The sequence below is a fragment of the Rattus rattus genome, chromosome 6 (genome assembly GCF_011064425.1).
Source record: "Rattus rattus isolate New Zealand chromosome 6, Rrattus_CSIRO_v1, whole genome shotgun sequence".
In the NCBI taxonomy this organism is placed as follows: Eukaryota; Metazoa; Chordata; class Mammalia; order Rodentia; family Muridae; genus Rattus; species Rattus rattus.
The window spans coordinates 104443228-104459471 of NC_046159.1; the positions used below are offsets into that span (position 1 = coordinate 104443228).

The following is a 16244-nucleotide window of genomic DNA, read 5'->3' on the forward strand; positions in this document are numbered from 1 at the left end:
CTCTGCCGTTCTCTTCCCAGGCTTCTGCAGCCGTGGTGCATGTAAATACAGGTATACACATATATACAAAATTTAAAAATAAATCTTTCAAAAGAAGGTTTTCAAATTCAGTTTTATTTTGTCTTAAGATAATCTTGCAATGTAACCAAGGCAAGTCTCAAACATAGCCCCCTACCTTAGCCTCCCAACTGCTCATCATAATTACAGGCATGTATGACCATTCCTGGCTCAGTATTATTTTTGTTTGGTGGGTTCTATGCTTTCAAGTCCTAAATGATGACAACATAAACACAATTGACTAAATAATAACACTAGCAATCTAAACCTGCACTGGTTGGTCTTTTTGCCAACTTGCCACAGGCTAGAGTTAGCTCAGTTGAGAGAATGCCTGTATCGCTGTAGACAAGCCTGTGAGGTATTTTCTTAATTAGAAATTGATGTTAGAGGGCACAGCCTACCGCGGGCGATCCGGCCCCTGGTCCTGGATAGTGTAAGGAAGCAGACTGAGCAAGTCATAGAGTCCAAGTCCCTAAGCAGCACTCCTTTGTGCTTCTGCTTTGGCTCCTGCTTCCAAATTCCTACCTTGAGTTTCTACACTGACTTCTCTCAGTAGCGGAGTGTAACCTGAGACTAATTAGATAAAATAAACCCTTTCCTCCCCAACATGCTTTTAGTAATGGATATTGATCACAGCAACAGAAACCCTAACTTAGACACAGGCCAAGCTAAGTCAATTTTATAACACATAAGTCAGACTGTGACTATTCTTTTGAACTATCTATGTGTAAAAATTTAAAGTTTCTATAATGTTCTTAAGTAAACAAAATCTCCTAACTAAAAATGATAAAACTATGAAAATAAAGAAAACTGTTTTGTCAATTAGGTAATTCCAAGGACATTACACTTTCCCACAACCTAATTACTAGGAACAGCAATGTATCAACAGTTCGTATGGACCTCCATCTCAGAACCTGATGGCATAAGGCAAGGTTCAGAACTGCACTGCAGTGCCTACGCCGTGGTGCTGGCTATAGGTGCAGCTACTCAGGAGGTTAAGGTTAGAGAATAGTCTGAGCTCACAAACTCAAGCACCCTCGGCTTTATAACATAAACCCAAAGGCCATCAAAGGTAAGCTAAGATTGAGCCCTGGACCCACGGGAAAAGGACAGAACCAACTCCTCAAAGTTGTCCTTCAACCTCTACAGGAATGTTGTTGCACAGAATGTAATAAAAAATAAAAAGTTCCACTATATGTGTAAGAGACTAACACAAACAAGTGTAGAAAAATGTTTGTAAATAGTTAATAGAAAGACAGACAGAAAGAAATGAGAGAGAGAGAGAAGAGCCAGACATAGTGTGTAGCTTCAGAGTGAGTCCAGGACAGCCAGGACTGCACAGAGACCCTGCTCAACAAAACAAACAAACAGAATTCTTCTGGCGTTAGCATACACCAGGCACACATACAGGAAAAACAAAAAATTTTAAATACATTTTTTTAATCTAAAGAAAAATATAGAACCTTGATAAAATTTAAATTAGCTTAGAACAGTTCTTAGTCATGTCAATAAACTAGATTTATAATTTCGTCTAAAATTACTTTTCAAAGTTTTACTTCAAGGCAGTTTAGTTTCAAATACATGTAAGACACAAATATAAATGTGAAATTTCTCTAAGTAATTTTCATTCACAAGCAAGTAAGATGTCTCAGCAGAAAAAAAATCACAACAAAAGCCTGATGAGCCAAGTTCAAGCCCAAGAACTCATGGAGAAGTGGGAAGAGAAGCTGTTCTGACCATCACATGTGCAATGTGACATGTACACAGCCTCACACATATCATACACGCACATGCACATGCATACACACACTCTAATTTCAGTGGTTTTCTTATCCCTTTAACATAACCTTTATGTTTTTTTTAGAAAAGAACCAATTCCCTCAAACAGACTATTGTCATGTAATTTTACACTAGAAAGTGAAAACAGGAGGCTTCTCAAGCAGAAACTACAAAAGCATCCAAAGTAACAGCAGAAAAGTACCAAAGGCCATGAGAATCTACCATACCTAGCCAAGTAACGCCAGTGTATACACTGGTTACACAATTTGACCAATTCTAATCTGCAAACACAAAACCAACATGTTCCAAGATAAAATGCTCACATAATACTACTAGTGTAGTATGTCACATGACAGGTTGCAGACAAAATGAAGGCATACTAAAATTATGGGATAAGATTAACTTCAGTCTATTCCTATAAGGTTTACATATACAAATGAACTTCATGTTTAGAAATGAGTACAGTCCCTAGGATACCTCATATGTAAGAAATACTCCCAAATCAAAAGGGATTGAAGGGGGCATGGTGGTATATGCCTGTAATCCCAGCCAAGGCAGAGTACCTCAAATTCTAAGCCCAGATTCAGAGAAGACACTATCAATCAACCAATCAATCAAATATTCAAATTCTGAAACAAAGACTTCCCAACCGATAGTAATAAAGCAATACAATGTCCTACCTTTGTTCGAGAAAGGTAGATGTTGCAACTGAGAAAATAAGAAATCCTGGCTGGTTCTCAAGTACCTCATAGTAGGACCAGATGTATCTGAGCATGCACATAACTGATATATCACCTAATGAAATAAAAGAGAATCCGTTATTTCTGGACTGATTAAGATAACAAAATATGAACGTAAAAAAATTATGATGCATCAACAACCTAAATAATCACAAGTATAAAATAAGCCTAGAGTACTTAAAGACTTATTTATTTATGTATGTGAGTGCTCTATCTGTATTATGTACACTTGCATGTCAGACAAGAGCACCAGATCCTATTACAGAGGGTTGTGAGCCACCATCTGGGCTGGGAATTGAACTCAGGACCTCTGGAGGAGCAGCCAGTGCTCTTAATGGCTGAGCCACCTCTCCAGCCTCATAAACTTAGATTTCTAAATCCAGGTCCTTGGTGTACCAGTTCAAGAAAACACAGTGAAACACAGCTCAAACTATTGACATGCCAGACATGCCTATAACCCCAGAACTAGGGCGCTGAGGCAGGATAATGATGAATTCAAGGCCAGCCTAGGTTACACAGCAAGACTCTCATTCAAAATAAAAATGAGTCGCATATGACAGGCCCAACTCGTGACCTTACCCTAAATATATTTATTAATGCATATACAAAGTTAATTAAGCTTTAGTATTTCAATTAGTAGTAGTATTGCCTGGTAGTCACTTCTGAAAAAGAAAAAAAAAAAATCACAATTATTTTATCTCAACTTCAAAAAAATAGTAAAACTTAATAGAACTATAATAATCACTATTAAACACTATAAAAATGTCTAAACTTCACCATGTAACAAATATAAGCTCTAAATACAACTTTAGGAGGAAGGGGGATATTTATATCAATCTAAGAAAAATTGAGTAGATCTACCAAACAAATATCTCCATTATGTACATAATTTTCATAAATAAGTAAATAGACAAAATGTCACAAAAATGAAAATTACTCATAATAAACCAAAAGGACATGTATTTTCAATAGTTAAGCCAGCTGTAAGTTTGAGGCCAGCCACGGCTTCACAGAGAAATGCTGTCTCCAAGAACAAAAACAACAACAACAACAACAACAACAAAAAGACCCAGGAGCTGGAGAGATGGTTCAGTGTTAAGGGCACTGTCGCTCTTCCAGAGGTCCTGAGTTCAAATCCCAGCACCCACATAGTGGCTCACAACCATCTGTAATGAGATCTGATGGCCTCTTCTGGTGTGTCTGAAGACAGCTACAGTGTACTTATAGATAATAAATCTTTAAAAAAAAAAAAAAAAAAGGCCAGTAGATGGAGTGATGGACTAATGGATGAATCAATGAATGAGGATAAATGATGAGGTAGAAAGCAGGTGTGGTGGCTGGAATATGCTTGGCTTAAGAAATGGGACTATTGGGCTGGAGAGATGGCTCAGCGGTTAAGAGCACCCGACTGCTCTTCCAGAGGTCATGAGTTCAATTCCCAGCAACCACATGGTGGCTCAAAACCATCTGTAAAGAGATCCGATGCCCTCTTCTGGTGTATCTGAAGACAGCTACAGTGTACTTATATATAATACATAAATAAGTCTTTAAAAAAAAAAAAAAAAAAAAGAAATGGGACTATTAGAAGGTATAGCCTTGTTGAAGTGCGGCCTTATCAGAAAAGTGTGCCAATGTGCAGGCGGGACCCTCCTCTAGCCATGTGGGAAATAGTCTTTGCCTTTTTGCCTCTGGAACAAGATGTAGAATTCTTGACTCCTCCAGCCATGCCTGCCTAAACAGTGCCATGCTTCCCACCATGATAATGGACTAAGCCTGTGAACCTATAAACCAGAACCAATTAAATGTTATCTTTTATAAGAATTGTCTTAGTCATGGTGTCTCTTCACAGCAGTGAAACAAACACTAAGACAGCAGGTGTCATACATCTTTAAGTCAGCAGAATTTCTAACTACAAAACGTAAATTTCAGTATTTGCAAAGCAGCAGTAATTTTCATTCACAAGTCACCCATTTATGTGAACTTACTACTCCTATATATCAGGCTCTTTAAGCGACATTCTCTCAGTACATTGTTTGAGAGAAAACTCAAGTCATGCAACTATTAATCCCTTTTGAACTGACATAACCAACACTCTACAAATTCCATATGTGTAAAATTGATCATACCCCTTAAACCAGTGCTCAGAGTTGTCTGTGCAGTTTCAGCTACTGGACTTGTCTAACACAAACAAGGCCACAGGCTTCCTTTGTCTTCCAACTCTCACACTGCACACAAAGGTCCTTTCGTGAGGACCTATAGAGTCAGATAGACTAGGCTAGAGTCAGATCTATATCATTTTTTATTTTGCATAAGTCAGGACCAAGGGCTAGAGAAACTATTCAGCGTTAGGGCATCTATTGCCAAGACTGACAGCCTGAGTTTATCACCAGGACTGGACATGGTGAAAGGAAGAACTGACTCCCAAATGCCCTCTGACCTCCACCCTAACGTGGTGATATGTACACGTGTTTTGGGGATTTGATTTGTGCTTACATGGGAATTCGCACATCCGCTGCAGGTCCCTGCTAACAGCTGGTTTTTGATAGGTCAATAAAGAGCCAGCAGCCAATGGCTGGGCAAGAAACAGAGAGGAGAGAAAGCGCAGAATCACCACAACAGGGAGGCAGAGAGAGCAGACTAAAGAACCCAAGACATGTAAGAATGAGGGAAAGTGGCCCCGGGGGCCAACTCCCCCAACCAGATCTGGAGTAGAAGGGGAGTGTGTTAGCCACGTGAAGGTTCAGGAGTGGCCCAGTCATTGACATAGTAAGGCATAGTAAGAATAACACAGCCCGTGTGAGTCTTTTCATTCCACAAATCCAGAGAACTTGGGCAGGTGGCAAGAAAGCTAAGCGTGATCATCCACTGGGAGCTCAGTGCAGGTTTAAATAATTGACTGCTACACATAAGTACACACGCACACAAAACGCAATAAAAAAATATAGAATTCTAAAAATACAACAACAACAAAAATACAGGGCACAGATGGCAACCAGGAATCTTTTGACCCAAGCCTGTTGTAGGCCCCCAAAGAGCTACTTTAAATACAGTACCACTGGTAAAACCCACCAAAACACCATTCTTCACACTGCTAAGATCTTCAGATCTATAGGATGTTGGTATTTATGCCTCATGGAGTTTATCCATAAATGAAAGACTGGAAGAACTACTAAATGAACTCATTTCTATCCTGCCTAGGTACTGTGTCCTCCCATCTATAAACTTAGCTGCTCAGGTTCCTGCCTGGTCCCCAGGTGCGGTCCCCCTCGTACCTGGTAGCACAGCTCGGCCAGCTGTGGACACGCCTGCACGGCCACAGGGCCACTCCTCCCGTCGGTGCCTTTCTCCAGAATGTTCAGGATGGCATGAAGGCACGTCCGAGGGCAGCCTAGTACTCCTACATGGAACCAAAAGGAAATTCAACTTTTCTCAGGGTTTCTGCATCACAAACTCAAAACTTTCTTTACCAAAGTCTAATTTCAGAAACACATGCTTGCTCAACTGTGAACATGCTTTCAAATACTGCTAACAGACACTGACAAATCCCAATCCACTAAATCTGTTTAGACAGCTTTGATCCTCAAGTCTAACCTGCAACACTTTCATATGTCATACTTTCTAAGTAAATTACCCTATGAACCCAGTATTCAATAAATGACCACTTACACCAACAAACATGTAAGAAATAGATGCCAGCGTGCGGTACAGCTATACCTGGGTCTTGCAGATTCGTGGTACTGATGGGTTTCTTCAATTCAAAGCCCAACAGGTAGAGGGCGAGATTGGGTGGACTGCGTTCTAGAGATGTGATGAGAAGATTCAAGATGTGGATTCTCGTTTCATGACGGATTGCAGCTAATTTCTTTTCTAATTCTGAGCCTAAATACAGAATCCACAAAACACAAATTAATGTAAGGTAGCATGTATATGAAGCCCCACATTACTTAATTCTTGATTGACCTTTATATTGCTTTGATTTAAACAATCTTAAAACTTTTTCATTCTAGCAAATTCTTAATCTCTCTCTTACATCAGCACTAGAAAATTAAGAGTTTCAAGGTTGTTCTCATTATGCCATGTACATATAGAAGTAAAAGCACATTGATCAGAGCCATACCCTCTTCTACACGTACAAATTCTTCTGTGTCTTCACTATCCAAGCACTCTACAAATCCAGCCATCAGCTTCTGGCTCACGTTCTGGTCATAAAAGACAGAAAAATGACAAATTAACAGTGTCTCTCTACATAGAGAGCCAAGGACAAACACGGTGTACTTTAAGAGGCTGAGGTAGGGGTTGGGGATTTAGCTCAGTGGTAGAGCGCTTGCCTAGCGAGCACAAGGCCCTGGGTTCGGTCCCCAGCTCCAAAAAAAAGAAGAAAGAAAAAAAAAAAAAAAAAAAAAGATGCTGAGGTAGGATGACCCTGAGTGTGCAGTCAGCCTCCTCTGAAGAAAGAAAGTGGACCAAGTGTGGTGAACATACCTTCAATCCCAGCCCCTGGGAAGCAGAGACAGGCAGATCTAAGTTTAAGAGTCATCTGTCCAGTCTTTGTCTCAGGCCAACCAAGACTACATAATGAGACTCTGCCTCAAAGAATAAAAAGAAAAGGGAAGGAGGGATGGGGGGGGGGGCAAGAAATTGTGTACTCCAAGCAAGCAGTACTGATAACTTGTATTTAATTTAAAGCTCAGCCTAGTGGCTCACACCTGTAACCCAGCACTTAAGAGGGAGAGGACACAGAAGGATCGTAGGTTCTAAACCAGTCTAGATCACATAGCCAGACCCATTTAAAAGGAAAAGCCAGAATCCAGAAGCCACATCTGTATCTTACAGTAACTCTCAGCCTTGATGGTGCCCTCACTTCAAGGGCATTTATAAGATGGGAGGCCACTCTGATTTGTTACTAGAGCTTACTACTGACGCAGTGGCAGCGAAGAGTCATATGAAAGGTCTTATAATACAAAAACTGCAGCCAAATGAAGATCTAGGGCCAGGGAGATTGCTAAATGAGTAAGGGTACAGGCTGCTGAGAATAATGAAGTATGTGGTAAAAGATCAAACTGACTCTCATAGGCTGTCCTCTGACCCACAACCACCTATGCATACGTCTTCATCCCCGTCCTGTTTTAAAACACTGCTGAGGAGGATCCAAAAAGGTAAAGTTCAGACACTTCTTACAGACACTAGATGTTTACAGGAGAAATACAAAGCCAGTTATGCAGCTGTGCACTGAGGAGAGCACAGCAGCTATGGAGCAGAATCCGCCCTTAGGATCGGATTAGGAGACCTCTTAAGCAGAGCGAGAACTAGCTGAGGCAACACAACACCATCTCAAATGAGAAAAAGAGAAACAAAACTATTAGGAACAGAAGAAAAAGGAGCTGGTATAGAACACAAGCCCATAGTGTCAACTACTCCAGAAGTGGAGGCAGGAGGATCACTGGAGCAGCGTGGTCTCAGGGGAAAAAAAAGACCCATAAATATGTTCTATAATATCCAACATAACACATCTATGGATTACCAGAGAACTACAGAGATAATTAGCTCAGCAAACAGGTATTGTGACTACAAACCCAATTGCTTCAAATGCTTAGAGTAACAGCTATTTTGTGGCTATACGGTCACATACTGGTATGTAAACATTACACAGTGCACACTACAGAAGGTACTACACTGTGAAAAGCATTAACTTCAAAGACAATTCACAGTCAAGTACATTTACTCTTAGAGAATCATTCCACAAATAAAAGTACAATTCACCCAGACACTATGATGGACAGAGAGCACCCTCAATGAAATCAGTTACCTGGTCATGTGTGAAATCGCCAACCATTTTGATCTGAATGTTGGAATTGCAAGAGATACAGCAGAGGATCTTTGCACTTTCAAATGCCAATTCAGGATTACTGTTTCCATGATACAGATACCTTCAGAAGAAAACATTAAAGAACAATGTATTCAAACTTGGCTTCTCACTATCCTCAATAAAGAAAACTTAGGGGCTCGAGAGATGGCTTGCGGTTAAGTGCATGTGCTATTCTAGCAAAGGACCTTGGGTTTGGCTCTCAGCACCTACACCTACCTACAACTATGTCAACCTCCAGCTGCAAAGGATCCAGCCTCATCTCTGACTTGCAGGTTCACGTATGTGTGTGATGCACATAGAGACAAGCAGGCACACGCAAGTACATATAAAAATTAAAAATACTCTTAAAAATAACTCTTAAAAGAAAAAAAGACAGAAAACTCAAGCCAAAGGTTCACCTCCCTATATAATACTTTGGACAAATGAAAGAAAGGTGTCCTCCTTCTAGCTACAAAGAATTTGCCACAGTCTGAATCATGTCCTTCCAAAATATCTAAAGTCTTAACCCACAAGGACTATTTAGAAAAGGGCCTTTGTATATGTAGCAAACCAAGTACTAATAGGTGATTAAGGAGGACTGGGCTGGCTAATTTCATGTCAACCAGACACAAACCAGAGTCAGTTTGGAGGAGGAAACCTCAACTGAGAAGATTATCTCACCAAACTGACCCATGAGCAAGAGAGTTGTTTTCTTGATTAATGGTTCATGTGGAAGGGCTCAGCTCTCTATGGGCAATGCCTCCTCCAGGCTGGTGGTCCTGGGAGCTGTAAGAAGCTGAGTAAGTCATGAGGAGCAGGTCAATAACACTCTCCATGTTCTCAGATTCAGTTCCTGCCTCTAGTTCCTCCCTGACCTCCATCAGTGACAGAGTATGATCTGAGAGCTGTAAGATGAAATATTTTTCTCCTTAATTTTTGCTTTTGGTCACATTGTTTTATCACAGCAATTTAAACCATAACTGAGACAAGGGGACAACAAGACTGTGTGCTCACAAAAGGATTTATGAGCACAAGCACCTCCACAAACCACTACATGAAGCTGAGGTAAGTGATCATCAAGGTTCCTACAAGCCAACACACACACACACACACACACACACACACACACACACACACACACACACACACACACACACACACACACACACACAGAGGACTGGAGGGAGCTCTCTATCCCCACTGTCCAAACATTCAAGTTTCCTACAAAAGACAAACACTATTCATCTCAAACCTAGAAATTTTTAGGACATAGAGTGTACTAGGAAGAGAAAAAAAGAAAAGACACAGTATGGCTCAGAGTAATTACAATCAAAGGAGTAGAATTGGGTAATATTACAGTAGGTCAAAACCAGCCAGGACATGTTCGTGTATGTCTTGACTCCCAGCACTCAGGAGGCAGAGGCAAGCAAATTTGAGTTCAAAGCCAGCCTGGTCTACAGAGCAAGTCCCAGGGTGGCCAGGGCTAACACAGAGAAACTGTGTCTCAAAACAAAATAAAATAGCCCAAAACCAACAATCTGTGGTATATTAAATATGCACCAAAAAAAGAGAAAAATAAAGCTAGAGTGGCCTCCGTCTCCTTCTGCTGTGACTCGGGTCACTCACCTGGCAATGTTAACCACATTGTCTGCCTTCTTAGTCCTAGGGTTAATTCCCTGCAAGAGCTGTTCCAGAGGCGAGACGATGAGAGCCAGCTGACTCTCTCTCAGAAGGTCCATGAAAAGGTTCTCCTTTTGCAGAGTGAGGTTGAGGAGTGCGAGGCAATGCTGAACTGCTTTTTCCAGGTGTTTCTTTCCTGTAACCCCCAATGAAATTACAATCTAAATGTGCTTAAGAGAAAAAACTAAAAGGCACGCTTTAGTCTCAGAAAGTCTGTTTTCACAAACTTTCAACAGCACCTTCAAACAGCAGCTTCCACCCATATAAAACCAGCTATATCCATGGCCCATGCTATTCAGCTATTAACTTCTCTTTTATCTTTTCTGTGATCCTTTAGGGTAGCGGTTCTCAGCCTTCCTGATGCTGGGTCCCTTTAACACAGTTCCTCATGTTGTGGTGACCTACAACCATAAAGTTATTTTCATTGCTACTTCAAAACTGTAATTTTGCTACTATTATGAACTGTAATGTAAATATCTGATATGCAGGACATCCCGATATGTGACGCAATGGCTCTCAGAGTGGGATGATTTGTCCCCAGTGAACACTTGCACCTAAAACACTCTTATTTGTCCTGATAGGAAGGTACAACTGCCATCCAGGAGACAGAAGCCTACAGCACACAGTACAGCACCCACAACAAAGAACAATCAGCTAAACTGTCAACAGTGCTCAAAGTGAGAAACCGACTCCAAATAAGACAATCACTGTGAAAATAAAGACACTAGCAAGCTGAAGACATGGCCCAGTGGTTAAGAGCACTCAGGGCTCGTGAGGAGAATCTGGGTTCTGTTCTCAGCACTCAGACGGTAACTCACAACCTATTACAGCTCCAATTACAGGGAATCTGATACCTTCCTCAGGCTTCCATAGGCACCAGGCATGTGCATGATACAGATATATACTTGCAAGCAAAACAGTCACATACATAAAATAAAAATAATCCTTAAAAAAGGGTTAGGTTCTTTAAAAAGAAAATAAAGAAGCAAAAAGTATATAAAAATCACCTGTCATCTCAACCCTTCAAATTTAAAATGTGGCCTTTCTACTGTTTCTTATCTGTGAATTATACAGTTACAATCCTGTGTTTAGACTGTGACTTTCCTATTTCAGATCCCTGCCACATTAGAGGCAATACAGCACAGCAGTAAGAAACACGAGCTCTGGGGCCGAACTGTCTAGGTTTAAACCCCCACTCTCAGTGTACCCTGTCTGTACATCTTTTTGGCAAATGGAAAGAAGATCTACCACCGAAGGCTTCTGTGCAAATTAAATAGGGTAAAATACATGCTATGCTTTTAAGCCAACTGCATAGAAAGCACATAGAACCACTATGAGCCAGATTCTATAGTGTTTTTGTAAGTGTCATGAGATTTCAGATTCAGAGTTAAACATGTTAAAGACATGAAAGTGATAAAGATCTCTTTAATTATCTACAGATGACCTTGCAATGAGGTAGTCAGATCCAACAAGTATCTGTACTGAATTCAGTCTATGTGTACTCATACTGACTCACTGAAAATAGCACTGTTAGATAAGAGAGTACCAAAGAATGTCAAAGATCATCTCCAGTAAATGCTCTATTTACAAAAGGTGAAGGTGTCAACAGTTTTGAGGGCAGAGAGACTTTCAGACACATACCAGGGAAAGGAGCATAGGTATCAAGCTGTTTAACTCCTTCTTCCAGTAAGCTGAGGGCAAGTTCCAACATCGGTGACTCGTTCAGAAGATGGTACATCAGACTAAAGCCAGGAGGCTTATAGGCTATGATCTCTTCTCCTAAACAGTACACAATCCAAAAGACAGTGAATCAGTCCTGGTTTAATACTATTTGCTTATGTATTTAGTGTATATGTGCGTTCTGGAAGAGAACTAACTCCTCCGGTGTAGATCCAACGGACGAACAAAGGTGACAGACTTAGTGCAGATGTCATTGCCTATAAAGAATCAATTAGTGGCCATTTTACTGGCCCCTCAATTAGAATTTTTGTTATAGCCATTGTTTTTGTGAAATGTATGACACTGTAACTTAAATAGGATTAACACAGGTGAAGGCAAGCTTCAAGTCACAGACAGAGACACAAACTATTAAGAGTAGCAATTCCACACAGGAAAGACTGAGGTGCACATGAGAGCCAGTACCCAAAAATTCTACTTTCTCTCTTGAACAGAACATGATTAAAACAATAAAGCAAAAATTAAATTCTAATTTAACTCATAAATCTTAACTTGCATTTATATATATAATCACTAAATCATGAATACTTTGAAAAGTGACAGAATTAAATTACCTTGTAGCTCCACAAACTGATCTACAAAATCTTCAAGCTGGGGCTCATAATCTCTCAACAGCTTATAAAACACTTCCAGGACAACCTCAGCGACTTCCCACTGGAGGAAAACATGTATGTCAGTAATAACGACAGTCCAGGGTGGGGACTTGTCAAGTCTTTCACTCTCTTCACTTTGCTCTCCAGGAAACAAATCAAGTCCCTTGTGTACTTTATAAATTTATGCAATGCAATCTTAATTTACCTTGTTAAATCTTGTCTAAGGTAACAGATATTTTTTTTTTCAGAAAAACATGTTTTAAATACTATTTACAAAGTATCTCTACAGCCAAAGTTTGAGCTCAGTTACAAGGTTTAGGTTTTAGCACCTGAATGTTCACTTTACAATTACACAATACCAGAGTTCTCTAAAGGTCAAATATTTCACATTTTTTCTAAGAAACTCATGTGATGGCTCAGCACAGTGAATGAATCAACAACCAGTCAAAATGCCCCAAATGACCCCATGACCATTTTACTGTTAAAGAAGGATTTAAAAAACTTTACAGGGAAGGACCCCTGTGTCCAGCTACATCCCCTGCACAGGGTATCTTATTACATAGTCTACTTACTTTTGTGGCACTGGAGACTAAGCCTGGGCTGGGCGTGCATAGCCACTGCTCTACCAGAGCACAGCTGCAGCGCCACTATGGAGGTCTGCAGCACTGGGCTTTACACTGTACGCAAGCTGCTTTTGTAAAAGTCATTAACTATGAAGTTTTATCAGGGCTGAGTTTTGGAATGGTACTATTTGATTTTTATATATGGATTATACATTTATATATTTGGATTATTTATAAAAGAACTGTGGCCTCTTTGGATTTTTTTTAAAGGTATTATCAGATAATAAACTTAGATATTGTTAAATCTACTACCTCTAACACCCTAGCATTTATTTCAACACAAAGCAATGTTTTCATGAGAATCCATTATTTTAAGATATATTTAGCTAAGTTAAGCTAAAGAAGGCTTCAATTAAAAAAAAACATTCTAAACCTGACAAAAACTTTTCAGGGACAATAAAATAGGTGGCAGCAGAGAAAGCAGCAATGTTTGAGGGGCAGCTTCATATGAGCGGAAGTTATCTGGAAAGTGCATAGCTGACCAGTATTACAAACACCTTGGCCATAACGACCTTGTAAAGTGCAAACAGGACATTTAAAACAAGTACAAAATATGTGTCAGGACATTTTGCTGAAAAGACTGTAATGACCAAGCATGCACTGCTCATCTGAAATGACATTCAATGAAGCATGGTTGTAACTGCTGTGAAAATACAATGAACCAGACTATGCAAGGTACAAATAGAAGGAATGGAGTCTATGCAGCAATCGAAAAGCCAAATATTTCATAATTACTTGAAATCTCCATGATTCTATATGACAAAGAATATAAAGTAATGTAAGGTTTTTTTTTGGGGGGGGGGTATTTTTATTATGTTATTTTTTATTTTTTAAGACAGGGTTTCTCTATGTAGCCCTGGCCTCAAACTCACAAAAACCCACCTTCCTCTGCCTCCTGAGTGCTGGGATTAAAGGCATGTATCATCACTGCCAAGCCTGTAAGATAGTCTTCCTAATGTTATTTAAATGTTAAATAAGAAAAAAGACTAGAAATCATGATTTTTATTTTGGTGACAGGGTTAAGGGGTAATATAATTTCTTTTGCTCTGAACTGTCCAATATTAGCATGAACCAAATTCTTTTTATAATCATTAATATAACAAAACATCCAATGGGCTAAAAACAAACAGAAAACTAATAAAGCGGAAATGTTCCTATACCCAAGGACATTCTGTGAGATAATAAACAGTACTACAAACTAAAGGTGAACTACATAAGAACCTGGAAGGGTCTCTTACATAGCTTAGTGGTTATGAGCTTGGATCTGAAGACAGAGTCCTATGTTCAAATCCTGGTCCTGGAACTTAGGCAAGTTCCTTAACTTTGCTAAGCCTCCATCTGTAAAATTGGAACATTAATAGTACCTGCCTCGAGGTAATACTATAGTTACATCAACTGATATATACAATGAGCTCCAAGGTATCTAGGAGCAGAGCCCAGATGTACATAGAATGTGCTAAGAACTGCCGCCAGCATTCACCCACGGCAGCTAAGTCCACCAGCTTTCAACAGAGCTTTCCTGAGTGAATAATCCACCACCTAGAACTGCTAACAAAACTAACACGTCAGCCTGAATTGATACAATTCCTACTTTAAAGCATCCCATGTGTTCCCAACAAAGGTAGAAAGGTTTTAGCTCAATTTTAGTAAAACTGTTCAATTAGACATGGCGAGATCTTGTCTCAAAGTGTTCAGTTAAGGATTGTGAGCTCCCATCAGAAAATCCCTGTCAGAGATCATTAATATGTGTCTTTGATTTTATTTGTAAGACACATAAAATAATAATCTGAGAGGAATAACAGAATTAGGATTTTTATTAACTTCCAAAAGCTAAAGTAAATTTATAGGCCCTTACTCCTTGGATAAAAGAAGCGACAGTAAATTCATAGGAGAGAAATGGTTTACTCTGAACATAACCTTTTCAGCGGCTCTCCGGTAAGCTCTTGTACGGAATCGGAGAAACACAGAATCTCTCAGGAACTGCAAATAAGGGTCAAAGCCAGGGGGGCGCAGGCCAGCACCCAGATTAGAAGGGAATGAGCTCTCCACCAGGGTACTGATCAACTGGCAAAAGGCCCTAGTCAGGGGATACTCTTCACACCGGGACTCTATTTCATTGAGTTCAACCTTCAAACAAAAGAATAAAGAAAATTAACAATATAAAACTATGAGATGTAAAGCACTTTGCCAATACTAACTCATTAACAATGATATATCACCACATAAGAAAAGTAACACATAGTACCATTTCCTACTTAGCAGAAAAGACACCGAAGTACATCAATCAAAATGAATGAGAAAAATTTTAAATTTTCACACATTATCTTAACCTTGAAATAAAAAAAGATTTTACATGCTTCTTTTAAAAAGAAGGGCACAGGGGTTGGGGATTTAGCTCAGTGGTAGCGCGCTTGCCTAGCAAGCGCAAGGCTCTGGGTTTGGTCCCTAGCTCCGAAAAAAAAAAAAAGGACACAGTACACCAACTGGTTATACATACGAGTGACATTATGTAGACTGAGCAGGTTGTATTTAGGAATATATATGTATACGTATACACATACATTTATATATATATACATATATATATGCACACATATATGCATATAACATCAATTAATGAAAAGAGGCCATGAATTTCAAAAAAAACAAAGAGACATACATGGAGGATTTGGAGGGAGGAAAGGAAACAGAGAGATGATGTAATTATAATCTCAAAAGTAAAAGAAAAAGAGAGGAGACAGTGAAAGGACTCAGTAGGTAAGGGTGCTCTCTGCTAAAGTCTGAAGATGTGAATTTGATACCCAGAACCTATATCTGGAGAGTGAACAAACAACTAAAAGTTTTCCTCTGCCCTCCACTGACATGTCATGGCATATGCCACCTTCCTGCAAAGCAAACAAATAAAAAGGAGAACAGAAATAATTTTTCACATTAGGGGTGGTGGCTTATGCCTGTTATCCCAGTACATAAGAATCTGAGGCAGAAGGACTACCAAAAGATCAAGGTCAGCCAGAGCTACAAAACAAGGCATTACCTTAATAAAATAAAACATTAAACTCAAGTTGACTTAACTAACCTAATTAAAACAATTCCAATCAAGACTTTCAATTTGAATGGCTGTCATGTGACATTCTCTTTCAACTGTGAGCATATTTTAGTTTCTTTCATTGACTCCGGAGTGGAGAAAGAA

At 39.6% G+C, this 16244-nt stretch overlaps 1 protein-coding gene across 2 annotated transcripts in view; it reads right to left on the reverse strand.

Annotated features, from left to right (window-relative positions):
• Nup205 (nucleoporin 205) overlaps positions 1-16244 on the reverse strand; it is a 65774-nt gene that overhangs the window by 24884 nt on the left and 24646 nt on the right. For both annotated transcript variants that reach the window (XM_032906762.1, XM_032906761.1), the window contains exons 15-23: positions 14972-15181; positions 12393-12492; positions 11743-11880; positions 10048-10237; positions 8383-8503; positions 6694-6775; positions 6291-6455; positions 5849-5973; positions 2517-2631 (exon numbers count right to left, since the gene is read on the reverse strand). In XM_032906762.1, coding sequence (XP_032762653.1) covers positions 2517-2631; positions 5849-5973; positions 6291-6455; positions 6694-6775; positions 8383-8503; positions 10048-10237; positions 11743-11880; positions 12393-12492; positions 14972-15181 — 1246 coding nt within the window. The remainder of the gene's footprint in view (positions 1-2516; positions 2632-5848; positions 5974-6290; positions 6456-6693; positions 6776-8382; positions 8504-10047; positions 10238-11742; positions 11881-12392; positions 12493-14971; positions 15182-16244) is intronic.